Here is a 21,019-nt window from a genome sequence, read left to right as displayed (position 1 = left end):
TTGAACCTCAGGACAGGTAGTTGGCAGTGCTCCAGACTGTAAAGGATCTTTTTGCAGAAGTACAAAAACTTTGGAAAGAATTCTAAGGACCTCAAAAATAGCCCTATTAGGACTGAGCATGCTCAGTGACCATGCAATGCTAAATGTGTTTGTGTGTAACAACGTGAGGGAGGGGAATGCAGTATCTTAGAACAGGGCATGGCTATCTCACTGGAACCCACAACAGATTACTCTACATTCAGTGTTACAGGTCCCATATGTGTACACTGAGTTTCTCCTAGAACCTGTCTGTTAATACTAATCCTCACATCTTCTTGTTTTAGGTAAGACCTTAAAATCCCGTATAAAAACCCAAGCTACTAACATGACTCCATCAGCATCAAAAGATACTCGTCCAGTGTGCAATTCTCGGTTGAGCTGTGATGCTGAATTTGCTAAAGCCCTTAAAGCCTTCTACCAGAATATGAACATGATCAGAGGACAGTTCTTGAAAATAAAGCACTACAGAGCTCCGGTATATATTTTACCTAACTTTGAGGTGATGGTAGGGAGGTCGATTCTTTCCTGAGTTCATAAAAATCATCATTATAATCCTTAGGACCATAGCTTTCCTCACTACTTTCATTTTATTGTCTAAAATTCTATTTCTCTATGGATGCCAAAATGTTCCTCAAACCTAGAAACCAAGTAATAAAGTCTTTGATCAACTTTTTCCTGACTTGTAAATGTGTTATATTTCAGGGTATGTGTGCCTTGTTTCCAATGGAAGGGAAATGATTTTAAAAAAATTAGGCTGAAGAAAGGACATAGGATGTTCCTCTACCTTCACTTCCACCATACCAGCTCAAGCCTTAATATTTGGGGGGGGGTAGGTTTGCACTGTGAGTTAATGTTCAGCTGTGCTCCTCCTTGCTGAATCAAGTTGCCCATCTGCTTGGTGTAAGCTATCCCTTTTTCACAATGCAACTTCTATTTTTATTTTATTCCCAGGAAGAAGATAATGTACAGCTACTTCGACTTTTTGCTGAGAGACAATCACACATGTTAAAAGATTTTGGAGATCAACTTGAGTCAAGTATAAGTAAACTGAAAAATGATGTTGCCTCAATAGTGAAAAAGAAACGAGAGACTAGGTTACAGCAAGTCATGAAGTCATTGTAGTATACTGAATAAAACAGTAGTGCTTCAGCATAATTGTAGCAGTCCTTAAAAAGGTAAAGGTGTCCCCGCACTTATAGTGCGAGTCGTTTTCAGACTCTTAGGGTGACGTCTTGTGACGTTTACTAGGCAGACCGTATATATGGGGTGGGATTGCCAGTTCCTTCCCTGACCTTTTACCCCCCAGCATACGCCGGGTACTCATTTTACCGACCACGGATGGATGGAAGGCTGAGTGGACCACGACCCCTTTTACCAGAGATTTGACTTCCTCCTTCCGTTGGAATCGAACTCCGGCTGTGAGCAGAGCTTTCGGCTGCGTTACTGCCACTTACCACTCTGCGCCACGGAGGGTCTATGTAGCAGTCCTTAAGCATATCTTATGTATCACTACAGATTTGGGACGATTCATATATTTACCAATTCCACCCTGGACACAGGGGAATGTCCATGTTGCATGAGGGGAATGATCTAGTCCCTGGGTATGATCTGAAGGCACCCAAGGGCATCATCTCCATGAAGCTAAGCAGGTCTTGATCTGCCCAGTGACAGCCTGGGAACCACAAGTGCCTTTAGTTCCATAATGGAAGAAAAGGTGTTATAAATGTAACAAAATAGGTAATAGTTCATGAGAGCATAAGAACATGCTTCTTATTGTGTAAGAATGAAGAGGATGAGAAAAAGCGATGGCTTAGCTCTGACTAATCTCAGGTGTGGTAGTGTGCCTGTGGTAGGAGGGTGACAGTTCCATAGAGTATTGTATTGCTCATTTCTCTGTGACACAGGTGCCATTGTTCCGTCAGAGTTTTAAATATTTTTCCATAAGAAGTTGTGTAATAGTGCCTTAATAAGGTTGGAATGTTGCTCAAGAATTAATTGTAAAGCACTTGGGGCTATAACTGGAGATGAATGATCTGCTTCAGTTTTAGTAACATTTTATTTTTAAGTGCATGAGCCTAATATGGCCCACTAATTGTTTGTTGGTGCCCTGCCAGCCCCCCCCCCCCAATTTGGCACCACCCTTGGAGGGAGGTGTGTAGAGAGGCGCAGAGGATTTTTATCTAGATTGTGGCACTAGGCTAGGAGAGGTCTTGCCTAACTCAGTGCCACAAATGAGAAACATTTTGGTTTTTTTAAAGTGCAGACTCCACAGCTTCTCTCCCATCCCGTCCCTTTAAAACGTAGCCCAATGAAGAGTTCTGGAGAACTGTAAAGCTTGTTTGCTCCTTTGAGACATTTCAGTTGGCCTAACAAATATATTGCTCCACTGTGGATTTTGGAATTATACCGCTATGTACCTAGTACAGAAACTATTCTACATATGTAGACATCATTCTTGTATTGGGGATGGCCCTGTTTTGCTTCCAAACTGAGAGGGAACACAAAGGCACTGGTAGATGAAAGAAACATGTTTCTGGATATCTCTGAGTTCACTAACACCACTCCATGCATCTGAAGATGTAGAGTGTGTCTGTGTGTGTATGCAGAGAGGAGGCCTGAGCAACTAGAATCTAAAATTTGGGCTAACCCTCTTTCCTATGACTTGACTTCTGCCCTTGTTGCATTCCATTTTCTATTAAGAATGGCAGTGGATTATGTTAATTAAAGTGGTTGAGCCTTTAGTACAATGATATGTGTTAAATTATAAAGAACCAAGTAGATTTATAACTCTCTTTTATTACATTGAAAAATAAGAACCAAAGGACATAACGGCTGCTAGAAATCTTCCTTCTGGCTTGGGGTTGTTTCCATAGGAAAGGAAAGTTAACTGTTCAGTTATGTTGCAAAGCTACTAGTGTCAAACAACAAGCTAACTACTCTCCCCTACACAGAGCTCAGTTAACTGCAACTAGATCCCACCAGGCCTAACTTAAACCTAAGTAATTTGTTCCATTGGTTGCAACAGACATCTTTTTACCAAATATGTACATGAGCTGCAGCAAGTCTCAGTGGCCAATGGGGCTTACTCGCAGGTAAATATTTATGCAGCTTACAGCCTTGGTCATGACTAAGTAAAGATGAATAGGGAGATCTGTGTGTGAAAGACTGCTACACACAACTTACCAGAACACTGAAGCTAGCATTAGTTAATCAGTGAAAGGCACAGATTGTATAGTAAAATCAGCCACAACTTTCACAATTCCAAACAAAAATACTACTTTAGTCATCCATTAGTTTTTAAAAATTAACACAACTAGTTACATTGGATGAATCTGTTAACTTCAAGCCTTTGATTCCAAAAAGCACTATGGTTCTAGGATTATTAATTCATACAGTATTCTTTTCATTTAACTGCTGTGTTACAATGCATGTAGACATATTTCCAGTAGTGAAAGTTCAATCTTCCTTCCACCCATTTCAAGCAACAATATGAAACAGGTTTCACATTACATACAATACAATTTGCAATTATTTATTAAATATTCTTAATTGATCTCTTTTGGTATACAAGTACCATACAAATATGTGTTAGTCCCCCAGTCCTTCAGAATGTTTTTTCTCATTTTAGGCTTCAGGCTTGCTAATTACAGAAAACTCAATTCCATGCTGGTTGAGTCTGTCAATAAGTTTTGTATTAAAGAATGCAGCTCCAGGAGAATAAACACCACCTCTGTAAAACAGCCACACATTTGGTGTTAATGACATGTAGCTATAAGCAAGCGTAAAATCTTCCTACAGATAAAACTGTCCTAATTTCTGAAAGTGTAAGTTCCTCTCCCCCACGTAAACAAAAGTTAGATAGTCCATATTACCATGAAGTGTCAGCGATAACACATTCACTGCTTAAGTATATTCAAGAACTATGAGTGAAAAAGTTTAATAATATAACAGAACTGACTAAAACACATTATTCAGGTTTATAATGCTGAACTTGATAGGCAAGTACTGATACAATCTAGTAATATCTGAAATTTTACTATGCCTTAATAAGTAACAGAGCAATGCTGTGATTTGCAAACCATTAAATGACCTAAAGTTTACACCTTGCAGCATGAATCAAGATCTCTTCCAGATACATTGGATTCCTTTACTGAGCAGGGGGTTGGACTCGATGGCCTTGTAGGCCCCTTCCAACTTTACTATTCTAGGATTCTATAATGGTATTATTGTTTATGAACTTTTTTCACATATTTGCAAGAACTGACCTTGACAAAAGCCTATAAAAGAAGGTGTGGTTCTCCCTTGCCCAAAATGTAACACAGCTGGATGTCAGAAATAATAGGTTTAGAATTAATAGTTTACTACTTCTCAATTTTATTCTTGTATAGGAAGGCAGATCTATGTCAGTCCCTATATAAGCAGTTCCTAAGAGTGTGTCTGTTCCTGGTTTGCAAAGTGAAAAAGAGGGGAGTTACTGCAGCACAGAACATGCAGGAATAAGTCCTATGTTCTGCAGCATTTCACCACTGTTAAGTCTCACAGAGGATTATCACATACAATCTGCTTGAGCCCTCTGTACAGCTACCTGTCCTGCTGGTCTCAATGCTTTCAATTCATTTGAAGTTTATTTTCATACTATTTTTATTATATAGGTTTTTTCCCTTCTCTTCCTACCAAAGAAGCCAGGGTAGCAAAAAGCAAACCAGTAAAAATAACACAAAGATTTTAAAAACAATTGCCTATCCTCAAAGCTTAATAACTGAAAGGCTGCCAGGAATACTGAAAGTGTGTGAAGCTATGACTGTGTAGCCATTTCACACCAAGAAAATTAAGACTTACTTTTTAGGAAGAGAACTTTTGTCCTTCAGAAGTGCCACAGCTGCCTGAACCATTGCTATGGGTGTAGCAACATAGCCAGCCTCTAAAAGGAGACAAAAAACCCCACCAAGACGCACCAATTTTTACTTACCATTTTTAGGATAACCTTGGATGCAAGATGAAACAAGACACAATGTAAATCTTCTCTCTAAATACTAAGGTTCTCCACTATCTAATACTTCTTGACTCTGGTCTTTTCATGCCTATTTCTGTAACCCAGCTTCCCATCCAAACAGTTGTCTCTGCTAACCTTCAACCATTAATTTGTGCTGCTTCCAGGCCAGTACCTATGCCCCCAGCCAACATCTGCACTGCTAACTGACTTTTTCTCCCTAGGCTGTACATGTTTGTATATTTGTTTTATTTACTTTTTTTTGTTTAAATTTTATAATATTAGCTCATATCTAAGACATGGTACAAGCAGAAAAGGGAAGCAGATGCAGGTACCAGCTTTGATACCACTCTATAATGAAGTTCTAGAATGAACAGGTGGTATAATACAGCCACAAGAGTGGCTGTATACTATAGCCAGCACGGATTTTTCACATTCTGCAATGTTAAAATGAAAATACCCCCAATGCCATTCTGATGTTTCCCATAAGCTCATTTCAAAACAAAACCTTACAGAACTTATCATCTTGAACTCAGAAATGCTTGCTTAACAACTCTCTACATTTTAATGGCAGTATACAAAACAGAGAGAATTGAGAGTTCAAAATATAAAAAGAAAAAAACACAGACCCGTTGCACTTTTTTCTGTGTTCTCTTAATTTGTTGACATTAATTAAAAATCAGCCATGTTCACAGAGTACCTGTAATCCTATTACTGACCTTGCCCCATACTCTGACCTTCATCTTCTGCAGTTTAAAAGTTAAAAAAAATACCCGGCTGATTTTTAGTTAATTTAAGAAATTTAGCACTGAAGTCAATGATAAGCCTGGGCATGCTCAGTAAGAACCAACTGTCAGTGTTCTGAAAGCCAGACTCACATCTGCTTGGCTTAGCTAATCAGGGGGCCACACCCACGCCAGACCTTTATTTCACTTTAGACAGTCATGGCTTCCCCCAAAGGATCCTGGGAAGTGTAGTTTGTGAAGGGTGCTGAGAGGAGACTACTATTCCCAACAAAATCCAGTGGCCAGAGTGGTTTAACAGTCAGCGGCTCTGCTTGAAGCTCTGAGAGGGGAACAGGGCATCTCCTAGTAACTCTCAGCACTCTTCACTAACTACACTTCCCAGGATTGTTTGGGAGAAGCCATGACTGTCTAAAGCAGAATAAAGGCTTGGTGTGGATGTGGCCAGTGACAGCTCTGGTTTAAATTTGGGTGGGATACTACATGGGCCTACTGTAGAATAAAAAGGTGGGGGAAATGCTGTAAAACAATTCTACTGTTCACAATGTTTTCCTTTTGAAAAGGGGTTTTCACTCTGCCCGCCCACCCACCCAATCTTCTTCCCTCCCTGCCCCTCCCTCAGTTCATATTTAAAGTGACTATCTGCTCTATTAACTGTCTTAATATTGTTGCTTCCTCCATGCTAAAACAAGATTAGCACAGCACGTCTTACTTCTGTTATTTCAACTGATTGTAGGTGTTGCCATCACTCACCATATGCTCAGAGGCACGTTACCAAATTCTTCCAAGCTAAGGAAGTGGATTGGACTGTGAAAGACCACCCCAAATTGTGTTTGCATTTTGACAAATGTGTAGGGCAGTACAATATCTCAGAGAGGTCAGGTCTCCTGCTCCCCTGGTGCATTCCCTATAGCTGTCCAATTTCCCTGCTTTTTAAAGTTTGACAGAAATATCTGTTGGCTATAGGTACATTCTTAAACCGCAAGGGTTTTTTTTTTTTGCCTGTAAGTGATTTTTTATTTATCCCACTTTTCTTTGAAGATACTCTCATAAAGATATAAGCTAAATACATACAATGACAGTAACACAATTTAAAACTCCCAATAATCTTAAAAGAGCCAATGCAAAAAGCAACAATCTGCCCAGTATAATCCAAATAAAATAGCACCACCATTTCTGCAGACAAATTGAAAGCATTCTACAACAGCAGTAGACAACAAGCACAGAATGGTTACTACAAGCGTCTTTGTGGAAGGAAGGAACCTGTTGGGTTTATTAGCCCCGGCAAAGGTGATGGAACAGAGCCTGTCATTTTCCTCTTTGTAAAGGCATGTCCCATTCAGAGAGAAAGCCATTGACTTATTTTGTGATCCTGCCAATTCCTTAAACAAGTAAAACAGTATCCAAACACCTTTTGTGTTTGGCTCTATAACATTCACGTTTTGTAGAACATTTGTTGGGTATGAAGGTACATTTTTATATAAAGTTTGCTACAATGTGCTTGCTGTACCTGGTCCCTTCACTTGGGTGCAGATTTTAACATTTGGTTTGCCTTGCTGTGGATCTTGGCCTGTGCTGTATCCCTCACCAAAAAATGTCATTTGAAAGGATGACCCTTTCATCTGTAGTTTGCAAGACAAGAAAGAAACAGCATTAACCCCTCTACACAACACTGCTGTTTATATCAAGCACACATTACTACTTGTATCACTGAATTACAACCTAAGTTGTGGTGGTAAAGTACAACCAGTGATCTAACAATCTTGTTTTGAGGAAGTGGCATATATATAAAATAGCCCTTTGTGAAAAACTCAGTTATTATTACTTTTTCCTGACACAGCAGATTTGGTTCAATCCTATGCATGCTTCCTGAACATACTGAGACTTACTTCTGGGTAAACAAACTTAAAATAGTTTTCATATATACCAACCTATACCAAAACTAGCCAGTAAAAATAGTATGGAATTTATCATCCATAAAACAAATGTGAGGTTCCAGCCAATCCATCACTCTTAATGCTGTTCTCATGAAAGTCCCATAAAGCTAAAATGTTATCACTGGTCCTGCCACAGGCTTGATCTCAAGTATCACTATGAAGCTGGTTTCTGAATGAGCAACTGTCTATTCTGCAAAAGGATAAAGATACTAGAAAAGGTTCTTAAGTCTAAATAAAGCAGAGTTGGGTTTAGATTTAGACTGAGAATGTTTCCAGCCATGACTGCTGCCCCAGGGTGCAACCAGTAGCTTGAACACAATCTTGTATGTACACTACCTCAGAGGGATTCATATTGCCCTAAGAATAATGTTATATTTATATTTTCCATTTGCTGGATGTAGTCTGTTGCCTCCACGCAGCAAATTTAAGCAGATCCAATACACCAGATATGTGCAAGAAAGCGTACTGCTATACATGGGTTAAACGTGTGCTGACATATCCTTCAATATTCACGAAGTGTCCTAATATTAGTACTTCCAATCAGATTACTTGTCATTGTTTTACTTTACCTATTCCCTTTCGATGTTTCCAGAAACAGTATTAAAAATAGAACTAATTATATACATATAAAGAAATCAGGCATACAGACAAGATATATGAAGTAAAGCCACTTCTAATTTACAGATATGACCGACCTGATGATACTATAGTTATATAGAAAGCTGTCACATAAAAAATATAATCAACTAGGAAAGAAAGTAGTAGTTACCTGTTTTTCTGTTGGTCCTTCCTTTGTAAAATATCCTCCAGAAAAAAATTCAGGATACTGAAATAAGATGACTCATAGTAAATTTCAGAATAATAGACAAAAATATCAAACTTCAAAAATATTTAAAACAGCACCTACTTTTATCAGGAGCTTTCTTCCGAAGTTGAACTTCACAAGCATTAAAAATAAAAGGCCAGCAAACATTAGCTTAATGACAGATCCAATACCACCCACAGTTGCGTAAGCAGCGTATTGCACCTGAACAGAAGAGAGAATTTGTATGAATGAAAAACTGTCCACGTGTAATCTGTTTTGGAGGACAACTCTCAAGGATCAACATTAGAGAAGCAATTTCTGCACAGGTGACATGAGTAAATCCAGAAACTGACTAAATATGATTGTTAGCTTTAATGATGGGTATTGAACAGCTGCTATCTTTAAAGAAAATGCATTTTTCTTTTCGTGCTACACTTGCAATAGCACCAGTCCAGCACTATATCCCATCTCAAAGTTGTGATAAGGGATGGTCATTTGTTGCTTTTAAAAAAATGTAAAGTAGAAGTGTGCTGTGATGTTGGAGATTGACCAGCCTGGAGAAAAAAGCAGAAGAGTGCAATTTCAAAGATAGGCCATGGCGCCACTCCAGAAGGAGCAAAGATCACACTGTTGTTGTTTGACACTTTTTTTCAACATGTAAGAAGCTACATGAACGTTCCCACGTAAGATGTGGCATTGGTGGTGGATAGTAGTAAGAATTCTTAAAAGTTCAAAAAGTAGAACATGACTGGAAAGGCTTGTGCGCTGCAATCCTATGCACATGTATTCAGTGGGACTTACTCCAAGTAACTGTGTATATGATTGCAATGCAAGTGACACAGACCCGATTCAAGGGACAAAATTAATTTTATGGATGTTTTAAGTACACTTACAGGCATTTCATTCAGGTGGGTGTGCAAATAGCGCTGAGTTCTTTTTACTACAGAGGCATCTGATCCCATGAATGGAATGGAATACTGTTTAAGCTCGTTACTGTAAAACACTGCACCTCTGCAAAAACAAAAACCAAGACAATTAAAACAAACCGTCTGAGTCAAGGCACTATCTAAAACCTGCCCTTTCAATCACAGGATTCTGTATAAATTCCACCAGCGTGTTTCCTTTCAGAAAAAGCCTTGAAAAATCAGTTTTATATAAGATAAGGCATCGACAATTTTCCTAATCTTACATTCACTCAGGAAACATATTTTGAGTGATCTAAACAACATAATCTAATACACAGAGGATTATACCTTCTTCTAAGTTTTGCTCCAATCACTGGAAGGGGTTTGTGTCCTATTTGCCTTCGAATTTTCTTCAGATTATCTTGATCTGCAAGACCGTGCACAACTGATTTCCAGGTCCCATCATGAATGGAGGCACCCTATTAAAATACTGTGTTAATTCAAATTACTGTATTTACAACACATCTATACCACTAAGCTACAATATACATATTGTGAATACATATTTTATGACCAACAATATGCCTGACTCAGAGACTGACTCAAAGTACAGCTGAAGGCTATATAGTTGCTCCTATGCATGGCCATCTTCTCATTTCACCTCTCCTGTCCACAACAAAGATGATTAATGTGTCTGCTCTTACAGCATTTATCATCTGCTGCAGGAAACACGAGTGAGAGTGTGTCAGAGTGATGTCTACATTAATCTGGTGCCACGTTTCTCAGGTGACCAGCAGCATTGAGTACTGATGGGAACACAACATAAATATCTCTGGGAAGCTGGATGCAGATTTTTGAACCTTGTGCATAGCCAGAAGGGAACGCGTTTCTTTTCAAGGATCTGTCTTGCTAGATAGGGCCAAGTTTAATCCTTCATCTGTTCCTCTGAGTGCTATAAAATGTTACTAACTGCTTCCCCCTCAAAATGTCACATAATTGTAACAGATTTTAAATATCTACTCAACATCAGCAGTAAAGTAATTTCTTTCTACCTAGCCCTACAAAAACAGAAAACATATGTTCATGTGAGAGTACCAATGTTATTACATTACTCTGATACTGTATAGGAGCTATCCCAGAACAAGCATTAAAGGGTGGTGCCCTGCTGTCTGATGGGTTTTGTAGCGTACCACTACTAATATAACAGCCAAATATTTTCAATGTGTAATTATTTCATTTTGTATATCTATATGATAGGTACCTCTGGGCCGGATTTTACTGTCACAAAACTTTCAACTGCAGTTAAGGTACCTTTAAGGAAAAGAGTTAATAATTACTTGTGGCCATAACAAAGAAATGAATAGCAGTTTATATGCAGCCTGTCACACTGTCAGATAATTTACTTATATTTATTATTTATTTGTTAAATTTTTATACCGCCCCACTAGCATAGCTCTCTGGGCGGTGTACAACAAGAATACAAATATATAACAATAAAATTCCATAAAATGATACAACAAAAACATAAAAATAATAAATCAGAATCAATTACAGCAAACTTAAGAACTAAATAACTGAAGATATCCTGACACACTGGTGATCCTGTACTCAGAAAGCTACAGTTTGTTCACCATTTCACTTGGGATTCTTTCAGTACTGTAAATGCTTTAAGACACACATAGCCAATTTTAGTGGCAGAGTCCTTTATGTGACTGCAAATCAAGCATGCTTTAGGCATGATTTTTCCCCAAGTAGACACAGTGTCCATATGTTGGAGAAATCTCCGTAGGGCATAATAGGCGCTGCTTCTGCTTGGAATGTGTGCAAGCAGCTCACCAGGCCCAGGATATCAGAGAATGAAAGGGTATGTATCCTCTCTACATCCCTGTCCAGCTCTCCATACTCCATTCCATCAAGGAAAATAATCCCCAAGTTTTTGTTCTTTGGCAACGCAGCAGGTGGATTGCTTCATGTCCTTTACTTACATGTTTTTAAGATGAATGGAGCTGATGACATTTACAGCTGCACAACTTAATACAGCGTAATTTGTTGACTATAACAAGCATTTTATAGCAATAATATCAGTCCTTGTGAAGAATTACAGAAGAAATAGAACACAGGGAATATTATTGTTCCTGACTCACTTGAATGTGGTTTAACTATTACATTTTCCACACCACGTATCAAAATTGTGATCCAGCATAAGAATCACCTTTCAAGTTGTTTCTGGTGTACAATATTCCCATATCTGCTGGGATAGAGTCGAAGCCACAGCTCCCAATAATATATGCTCCTTTTTCTGCAGCTTTGTCATTATAATTCAAATACATTCCTTCCAGGAACTGAAAGAGAAATACAAGAACATTGTACTGAAAATTAGATAATACTTTGTTTCAATGCTCAAGCTACGATGATAACTTTTAAAGTTATATCACTGGCACTATATTCACTGGCTGCTGCTCCACTTTTCAACATTACAGAATAATGGTCTGTATATCAAAAGATTTATTGAGATGGATAACTGGGCTTCAGGGAGGGGGACCCACCACAAGCACACCCAGGATCTCTGGATGCTGCTGAGCATGCTTAGGATGGTGCAGGACCTACTACTCAAGGGCAGTATCACGAAGTTTGACGTATAAAAATAAATAAATTCCATCCTGCATGATGGTCAGATGTGCAAATATGAGTATTTAGAAATAGTTTGGTAGCGACCTAATACAATTACTCCCAGCGTGCCTGGGTTTCCCCTCCTTCAGTTTCACATACCTGAGGTTCTCCGCTAATGTCGACACAGTTTGTACCATTCTCAACGCAAGCTTTCACCACAGGCTCTCCAAATAAGTTGTACTATAAGAATGAATAAAACTGATTACTTATTCAATAATTTATACTACATTACTTTAATAAATGGAGCATGTTATCTCATTGTGCTCACATTTTTTAACAGAGCTATTGCCAGATAATCTAATTTTAGTTGATAATTGAAATTTTAATAAATTAACGAACTGATTAAATCCACATGTGAATGAAACATATGTAAAGAATTTTCGCCCTCTGCCTGCAACCCTCCCATATCTCCTCCACCACCTGCATGGCATGCAAGCTTCATTGACCTTTATTCTAGATTTAATGAGCTGGCAGAACTTTACAACAGAAAGCATTAAGCAACAATGCATTCCTCTTCATCTGCCTTCCCGCAGCCTCACATACTCAGCTGCAATAGGCACAGGGAGAAGTAGCAGCATATTTTCCACATAGAGCAATGTATCAGATATTTACTTAATAACTGCAAGTACAATCAGTATAAACAGAAGTAAATTAAGCTAATAAAGAATTAATTATGGCAAGAATTCTTCAGATGCTCAACGTACACACTGAATTAAGAGAGAACAAACTTAATTGGTTCCACTGCTATTATGACTATAGTACATTTTACAATGGCCTCAAAGGACTTCCATGTTCTTTCTGATTTCTAAGTCTGCAAATATGTAGATATGGAACGCTGAAACTAGAAATCAGCCGTGCCTATATTCAAGTTTATTTAAATGCAGTACTTTAGTGCCTTAGTATCTGCTAGCGGTGGCACAGGCATAAACCACTTTCTCAAAGTACAATGTCAAACTACTTCAAATCTCAAAAATTCTTAGATACAACCCTTTCCGATATCAACTCCCTCACATTTCTTGTTAAATTTTGACCACTGCTATAAAAGTGATATACACATAAGTTAATAAATAACAGTAAAAGATTAATATTAGACTTTGTTTCACAGTGTAAAGACAGCTGGGTTGTCCCTTTAACTTTTATTCATCCAGAAAACATTTTGGCTGACATACTTTGAAAAGATTCCTTTCTCAAAAGTTTGTTTTAAAAAAACAAACCTTTGCAATATACTATGGAAACTTCATTTTAAAATACTGTTATGGCATAAAAACCTTTTACCAATTTTTAAAAGATAAGGGAAGACACTTACTGGGCCTACACAGTTCAGAACAATAGCAGTTTGTTTAGCCATATTATCAAGTGAGGATGGATCACTGACATCACACAATATTATGCCAACTTCTGGCTTCAGCTCTGCCTTCCCTGAAAATTGAAAAGAGAAATATTATAAGAAGCCTGGAACTATAGTAACTGCTCCCCAATATACTCCTTGCTTTTTCTTAACCATCAAATTAAGATACTTTAAAATGCTTTAATTGTTGAACTTATTTTTGAAAAAGGTTAGTTTTTTCTGATATAAATGTGAACATCCACTCCCCAAATATGCTTTTTCATCATAAGCAACTGTGCATATGGGAAGATGCGACTGGCCACAAAACATCAACAGAAAAATCTCAAGAAATTATGGGAAACTATTTAAACGAAATACAATGCAGCAAGACAACTATGCAAGTGCATTTTATATATGTCTTTCTATCTTAGCCTTTGGCTTACAATAGGAAACAAATCTGGTTTTGAAGATCCGCTTAAATAGTATGCTTTCCCTTAATTACTTTTAAAATTAGCAATCTCAGTTCTATGTGTTTTTGCAAGATGGCATTTATACATAAAATATCAGAACCAAAACATGTTACCAGCCCCAGAAAACCTTGGGCTGTAAAGTAAAAGAATACAGCAAGTGTCAACTGATACGTATTAATGAACCAACAAGAATATTCACAAGAAAAATTGTGTGGGCTAAGAAATCTAAAGCTGCAGCAATGCTTCAGTCAATTGTACCAACCAAGCGTGGGAATCTCTAACTAAAAAAGGCATACAAGTCAGGACAAAGTAATACAATTAACACGTGGAGAAACACGAAGGTTGCAACATCAAGAATTAGCTAAGTGAAGGAACACACACTGTTCATGCAATTACAAAGAACCCAGAAGAATACTGAAATGTTAATTAAACAAGAGAAAGCATGCATGCACTAAAAGAGAAATGCAAATGTACTGGAGGGTGTCTGGATGCAGCCCTGTGAAAACTGACAGGCAGAAGCTACTGCTGGCTGTAGCGATCAGAAACCCCCAAAGCAAGGCTTTTCTAGGGTGCCTTTGAGAAGAGGCAGAGCTGGGCTAGCCAAGGATCCGCTGGATCCCAAATTGGTCCAGCTACCGGTAAGGGACCTGATCTTCGTCTCTTTGTTATGACAACCTAAAAAGGGCACATTCTGCCCCGCCCAACATGAGTGGCAGGGTTGCAGATGTGGCGATGGCTCTGCTGCTCCCTTCAGCCTTGCTGCTCCCAGATAGGTGTCAATACCCACCTCGCTATTTCTCAGCCTCATGGCACAACCCTAATCCCTAGACACGCTGGCTGGGAGAAGTGAGGATATGGAGTATCTTCCCACCACCCCAGCTGAGCCAGCCTTAAAATGGCATAAATCATCATCATTATTAGACATCCTACTCTTCAGCTGAAAAAGGCTCCCAGAGTAGCTTAAGAACATAAGAACATAAGAAGAGCCTGCTGGATCAGGCCAGTGGCCCATCTAGTCCAGCATCCTGTTCTCATAGTGGCCAACCGGGTGCCACCAGCTTGCAAGTACCAGTGTGAAGACGGTCCTTGTTCTCAGGCTCACAATCTAAGACATGACACAAAAGGAAAAGAGACTAGGAGGGAGAAGGAAAAAACACAAATCCAGGCACTAATTTTAGTTACAAAAATCCTGTACTGAACAGCAGGAATGGAAAAATTTGGAAAGGAGCCAAAAGTTGTTCTGCAGTTCCATTTTTACCCCTCTGTCGCAGTCTGATGGATTGGCTACTATAGGTGGCAGCTGAGAGAGGAGCCAACAGTTGCTGGTTTTTTAGCAGAACTGATGGAGAGACTGTGCAGTCCCATTTCTCCCCCTCCTATAGCCTGATAGAAAGCATTAATGACTTACCCTGATGTACCTACTTACACTGGCTGAGGGACAGCAGTGCTGGGGTAAGGTAAGATGATGCAGAGGGCACAAAGGAATGTGTTAAAGGAAGGGAGAGGAATAAACAAAGTTACACAGCATCCTAACTCCTTTCATTCACTGATTCTGCCCATGGATCTTTGTGTAACTTACATCATGAAAAATACAGGTATAACTAAACTCACCCTCTAAGAGTTAATGGAAGGGCAGAAAACGAATGTTTATACTGCCCACCTGCTTGGGCCAGAAGCATTGAAGACGCAGCTTAATCTACACAGGAAATACACTAGCATATCTGCCTCTTTAGGACGGCTCTGGCAATTGTTTTATGCAAACATTGGCGACTTCCTTCCTAAAGTTGCTGTTAGAGGGAGCACAAAAAAATGGTAAAGCACTTTGGGCTTAAAAGTGCTATGTTTGTGCCGTGCATAATTGTCATATGCTGCCGTCATTTGTCCTGCTCTCAAACAGGATGGAAATCATCTCACTAGTTTGAAAACAGATGAGAATGGATGCACAGTGATATTCCCCCAACACACCCTCCTGCTCTAGGTCAACAAGATGTGGTTATGGTCACTAGCTTAGGTAGTTTTAAAAGCAAATTAGACAAAATTCACGCAGGATGAGTCTATCAGCAGCTATTAGCCATGACAGCTAAACGCAACCACCCAGGTTCAGTACTTGTGGGCTACTGGAGGCACCCAGCTGGCCACTGTGGGCAAGAAGATGCTGGGCTAAGGGGACCTTTTGGTCTGACCTAGCAGGGCTCTTGTCAACCAAAGTCACCAGCCTGACAGGCATTTTATCTCAGTTTTGCAGCGATCAATTGATGCTCGTCTCAGCAGCCTATGACTATAACATCCTCTCATCTTCCTTTCTTCCGTCACCCTGGAATTAAGTCATAATATGAACGCCAATGTCCGAGACGTGTCGTCAGCCACAGGGATCCCTGTTGCAGGAAGGAAGCTTACAGGACCCGGTGCGGCTCTCTGCTCCTGTCGTGCGAGCACAAAAGGCGGAGACAAACAAGCCGTTCATTCGCCTTAGATCGCGAGCCTATGCACGCTTAAGACTGAACACAGTGGAGCTTTTCTTGAACCTGTGGCCCGCGCGAGCCCACCTCCACCAGTTTGCCTCCCATTTCAAGAGGAAAGCCCCAGAGAGGGAGTAGATAGGGCAGCGAAGGCAGAGCTGACCTTTCCCCCTCCGTCAGACAGCGAAACAGGGCGACGAACAACCCCACGCTACACCGCACGCTCCGTCCCGTTCTTACCCAGTTTCCCGGCCGCTTTTTCGACCACAGCCTGCAGCTTTTCCCGGTTCCTGCCGGCCACGGCCCAGCGCAGCGAGCCGCGCAGCTCATCCTCGGCAGCTACCCGGGCGATCTCTTCGACCACGAACTGTCCCGTGAAGCCCGAGGCTCCAAAGACCACCAGCTGGAAAGGCCGCCCGGTCGCCATGGGGCGAGGCACTTCACTCGGTCAGCGCGCGGCGAAGAGGACGACGACCACAGATGCTGCGCAACCGTTTGCAGCCCTCAACGTCAATAGAATAGACGCATTCTATTGAGAGGCGGGGGGCGTGGCCGATGGCCCCAGCCCGCGTCGCGCCAGCCTCGGGCGGTCTTCGACGTCACGTGACCAGCAACTGGCGCGGCGATCACCCCACCCGCTATACAGAGCTACTATGAGATACCCCGCCTCTCCCCTCCCGGCCTTGGTTCCTCCTGCGATAGAAAGCAGCACAGGGATTTCAGCAACGCGTGAGACCGTGTTCTGATTGGGCCCGAGTCTCGTGGCTGGAAGCGCGTGCTGACTTCGCAGAAGACGAAGCACAAAATGGAGGGCAAGAAGGGCCGAGTCGTTAGAGAGGGGCCACAGTGGAAATGTTCGTTGTTAGTAGGGCCTCGGGGCTCAGCGCTGTAGGGCATCTCTACACAGATCTATGTTCCCATCGACGCCAATCACTTCAGCTTCAGGCAGGAGGGCGCCTTGGGAGGTTTAAACAGGTCACTCTCTTTGCAGTAACACTGCTCTTCTCCTCCTGTTAGACTCGGAGGAAGACGGTGAAGGTGTTCCTCTGGTGAGTGCAAGCGAATGGCAGGTTGCAGGGGTCACCTCTGTTGGCTCACTTGCCCTCTCTCTTTGGGAACGGACACCTTAGCAGTAGTATAGTGACAAATTCAGAAGTGCAGGGTCCCTTTATGATAGTCACAGCTATGCCCCCCCTTTTTTTTGCTATGGGTTGAGAATGAGATCTTTGTTACTGTCTTCTCCTACAACAACCGATGCCCCTAGGAACCAATAAGCATGAAAGGGGAGAGTGTTAGCTACTGAAGAGAGTCTTTTCAGTGGCTGATACATTTGGCCTTTCACTCTGATTAGCTCCAATCGGCAGGAAAGGACATGGAAGCGTGTTAGAAGACTCTTCTCGGTGGCTTACACACTCCCCTTCATGCTGATTGACTTGTAGGGTGCTGGAGACACAGGGACCCTGATGGGACCCAACTCCCCAAAAAGTAGGGGGTCTCAGACCCCCAGATGACTACACCACTGCACCTTAGTAGAACACATGCCGTGCATGCAGAAGGTCCCAGATTCAGTCTTCAGCATCTCCAGGTAAAAAGGTCAGGTAGTAGGCAATTATGAAAAATCTCTGCTTGAGACCCTGAAGAGAAAGTTGCTCTGTGCAGTGGTACCACTCAGCAACCGATCAAGGTTAGCTAGCAGCAGCTGCTGCAAGGAACAGTCGCCATTTGCCAGTGTGCGCCCACACTCTCTGGATGACAAATATGACTTTCTTTTTGCTGCATCACCTTGAGTGAGAAGGTGAGCAGCTTCTTGCCCCTTCTGCTCATTCTTACTTGCTCATTTTACCGGGCAGTAGGCTCAGCAGGCTCGATAGTCATTCCTATGCTACGGAAAGAGAGTGCAAAAATGGTGATAGTAGGAGCATTCCCTTGGTGCATTGTCTCTCTGAGGAGTGTGGCAGTTAGAACTGGGACCAATGGTGTGCTCCAGAACTGAATTACATTATCGTGGGACTTGTAAGCTTCAATTGGCTTTGAAGTACATGTGCTTCAGGCCCACGCTTACTTTTCACAGATTACTTCATGCAACTGCTGAAAGAAACAGGCTGTTCCATACAAAGCGTAAAAATTACTGTCTTTTTGCTAATGAACACCAATTAATGTCAGGGTATTAGTCTCCCAGTATATGGTACCCAGGTGTAGTAATACTGGAACTACCAGTTTAGGGCTAGAACTGATCTCCAGCATCTGAGAACATGAATCTGAGCAGAAAAGGCTAGCTATGTTAGAGAAAGGCTATAGACACAAAAATGTCTTATGATGGCGTACATATTGGACTAAATGTAAAACATACATTTACTGAAGGCAAGAATACATTTACCGAAGAAGAATAAACTAAGAATAAACTATACGTGATTAAACTGGTGTAAGGCACAACATCCATTCTCTTGGCCCTCTACAGGAAACACATCGGGGAAAAGGGAAGTAACCCCAGCTTTGATTATTTTGCTAATGCACAAGCAACAGCTATGCTTGGTGCAACATACAGAAAATGCAAAGAACTGTGCCCAAGGGTCACATCTAGAGCAAAGGCTAAACTGACTCCTTGCTCAAAATCACTTGTGAAAGCTGTTACTAGGGGAAATTGCTGCTGACCTTTGTGTATATTTAGATTGGACCATAGAACCAACCTGAACTGGAGCCCAGAAGAGAAACCATCATTTAAAAAAAAAAAGTCAGTGTATGACAGTGGGTGCTTGGTTTTCCTCTCTCCTCCAAAGAGCAGACATGAGGTTGGGTCTCTGCAATGAGCTGACCTATCTTTGCTCTTTACTACTGGGGTAAAAGGACTGACTACCTGTCTTAACCAAGAGGAATCTTCATAGAAGAGGTATAATTTGTTCTGTGTGCTTTTATTAGCTGCATACTACTACATGGGTTATGTTAATGTGGTTAAGTAAAGTGATTGATTCATAAGCTCCTGACCTACTGTTGCATGATTTTATCCATTCAGCTGGAACAGAATCCATGGCTAATGTATTTGGCTTAAGGAGGACAATGCAGTATTACTACGGTGTGTTATTTTGCGGGACAAACCCACATTGGCAGTAATCGGGTTGAGCGCACCATGCTAGAGAATGACTTGTGTAAAATTAAGCACTGGGCTAGAGAGGATGCTGGGGTGTCTCATGGGAGGCACTCAGTAGTGGGGGTGTATTATTTGGGATGGCCCAAACCTTTTTTGGGAGGGTGCAGCTCCTGAATTCCTTTCTTATGTATATATCAGCCATAACTAACATGGGAGCAACAACAAACAAAGTGTTTTGCTCAAGAATAAAACACTAGGCTAGGCAGCATTCCCCCTTTAGGATGCACACCTTAACGTGGTGAGGGGGTTTGAGAGTGTTGAAGAAGCTGAGAGCAATGCCGTCAGGAGTCTAGACCAAGAGGCTAGACTCCTAGCAGGGGCACCCAAGGCGGAATGGTCAAAGCTGAAACACCAGACTAAGATGCATCCAAACTCAGAGGAAGGCAATGGTAAACCACCCCTGAATATCTCTTACCACGAAAACCCTATGAACAAAGTATCCAAAATGCAACATGAGATAGTGCTGGAAGATGAGACCCCCAGGTCAGAAGGCACTCACCGAGCTACTGGGGAAGAACAAAGGACAAGTACGAGTAGCACTGTGACTAATGATGCAGCTGGGTCAAAGCCAAAAGGAAGCCCAGAGGCTGATGCGCACAGATGCGAAAGGAGAGTCCGGAGTTGTACGATGCACACAATAGGAACATGGAATGTGAGAAGCGTGAACCAGGGAAAGATAGAAATTGTCAAGCAAGAAATGGAGCGTATCAACATTACAATACTTGGTGTGAGTGAATTAAAATGGACTGGAATGGGACATTTTCAATCAGGCAACTACAAAATATTTTATGCAGGAAATGAGAAATCAAGAAGAAACGGTTGCTTTAACAGTGAGAAGTGATGTAGCAAGAGCAATTAGGAGCTACAACGCAAGGTCTGAGCGAGTGATATCAATGAGATTAAATGGGAAACCTATTAACATAACCATCATCCAAGTCTACACTCCAACATCAAACACAGAAGAAGAATTGGAGAGATTTTACGCAGAAGTACAGGAAGAAATTGATCACACACCAAAACAAGATATGCTGGTAATCATGGGGGACTGGAATGCAAAAGTAGGGAACAGAGAAGAACTAGGAATTGTGGGGAAATGGGGCTTAGGAGACAAATGAAGCAGGAGAAAGACTTACTGAATTCTGTGAAGCCAATGATTTGTTTCTTGCAAACACATTTTTTGAGCAACCAAAAAGACGACTGCACACGACATCACCAGATGGTCAATACAGGAATCAAATTGATTACATAATTGGTAACAGAAGATGGAGAAGTTCCATACTTTCTGCAAAAACAAGACCAGGAGCAGACTGCGGTACAGATCATGAACTGATCAGGACCAGATAAGAATATGTTTAGTTCCAAGAGATATTAACAAAGCAATTTTAAGAGAACATTTTCAATTGCCTACTGTAGAAGAAATTACCAGTAAGCTAGCAGAAGCAGAATTGTTTACTGTTCTTGATGCCAGTAGTGGATTCTGGCAAATTCAGCTAGATGACAACAGTTCCAGGCTATGTACATTTAATACA

The 21,019-nt window shown here is 41.0% G+C and overlaps 2 protein-coding genes across 2 annotated transcripts in view; one reads left to right on the top strand and one right to left on the bottom strand.

The window, feature by feature from the left end:
• Nucleotides 1-1,214, top strand: part of LOC133383624 (kinesin-like protein KIF28) — a 40,086-nt gene extending 38,872 nt beyond the window's left edge. Inside the window, exons 22-23 of the mRNA XM_061624649.1 lie at nucleotides 324-514; nucleotides 991-1,214. Of these exons, the coding sequence (XP_061480633.1) occupies nucleotides 324-514; nucleotides 991-1,161 (362 nt within the window). The 3' untranslated portion in view covers nucleotides 1,162-1,214. The remainder of the gene's footprint in view (nucleotides 1-323; nucleotides 515-990) is intronic.
• Nucleotides 1,215-2,815: 1,601 nt separating this feature from the next.
• SCCPDH (saccharopine dehydrogenase (putative)) lies at nucleotides 2,816-16,962 on the bottom strand. The gene is made up of 12 exons (XM_061624648.1): nucleotides 16,586-16,962; nucleotides 13,396-13,508; nucleotides 12,189-12,269; nucleotides 11,632-11,761; nucleotides 10,681-10,730; nucleotides 9,768-9,898; nucleotides 9,408-9,525; nucleotides 8,617-8,736; nucleotides 8,479-8,535; nucleotides 7,283-7,394; nucleotides 4,879-4,960; nucleotides 2,816-3,769 (listed from the first exon to the last, which is right to left on the bottom strand). The coding sequence occupies exons 1-12, from the start codon at nucleotides 16,770-16,772 to the stop codon at nucleotides 3,664-3,666; spliced, it is 1,287 nt and encodes a 428-aa protein (XP_061480632.1). The 5' UTR covers nucleotides 16,773-16,962; the 3' UTR covers nucleotides 2,816-3,663.
• Between the last annotated feature and the right edge of the window lie 4,057 nt (nucleotides 16,963-21,019).

The sequence above is a fragment of the Rhineura floridana genome, chromosome 4 (genome assembly GCF_030035675.1).
Source record: "Rhineura floridana isolate rRhiFlo1 chromosome 4, rRhiFlo1.hap2, whole genome shotgun sequence".
NCBI classification, from domain to species: domain Eukaryota; kingdom Metazoa; phylum Chordata; class Lepidosauria; order Squamata; family Rhineuridae; genus Rhineura; species Rhineura floridana.
Note: the sequence above shows the minus strand (reverse complement) of the source record. Positions and strands in the feature narration are given on the sequence as shown.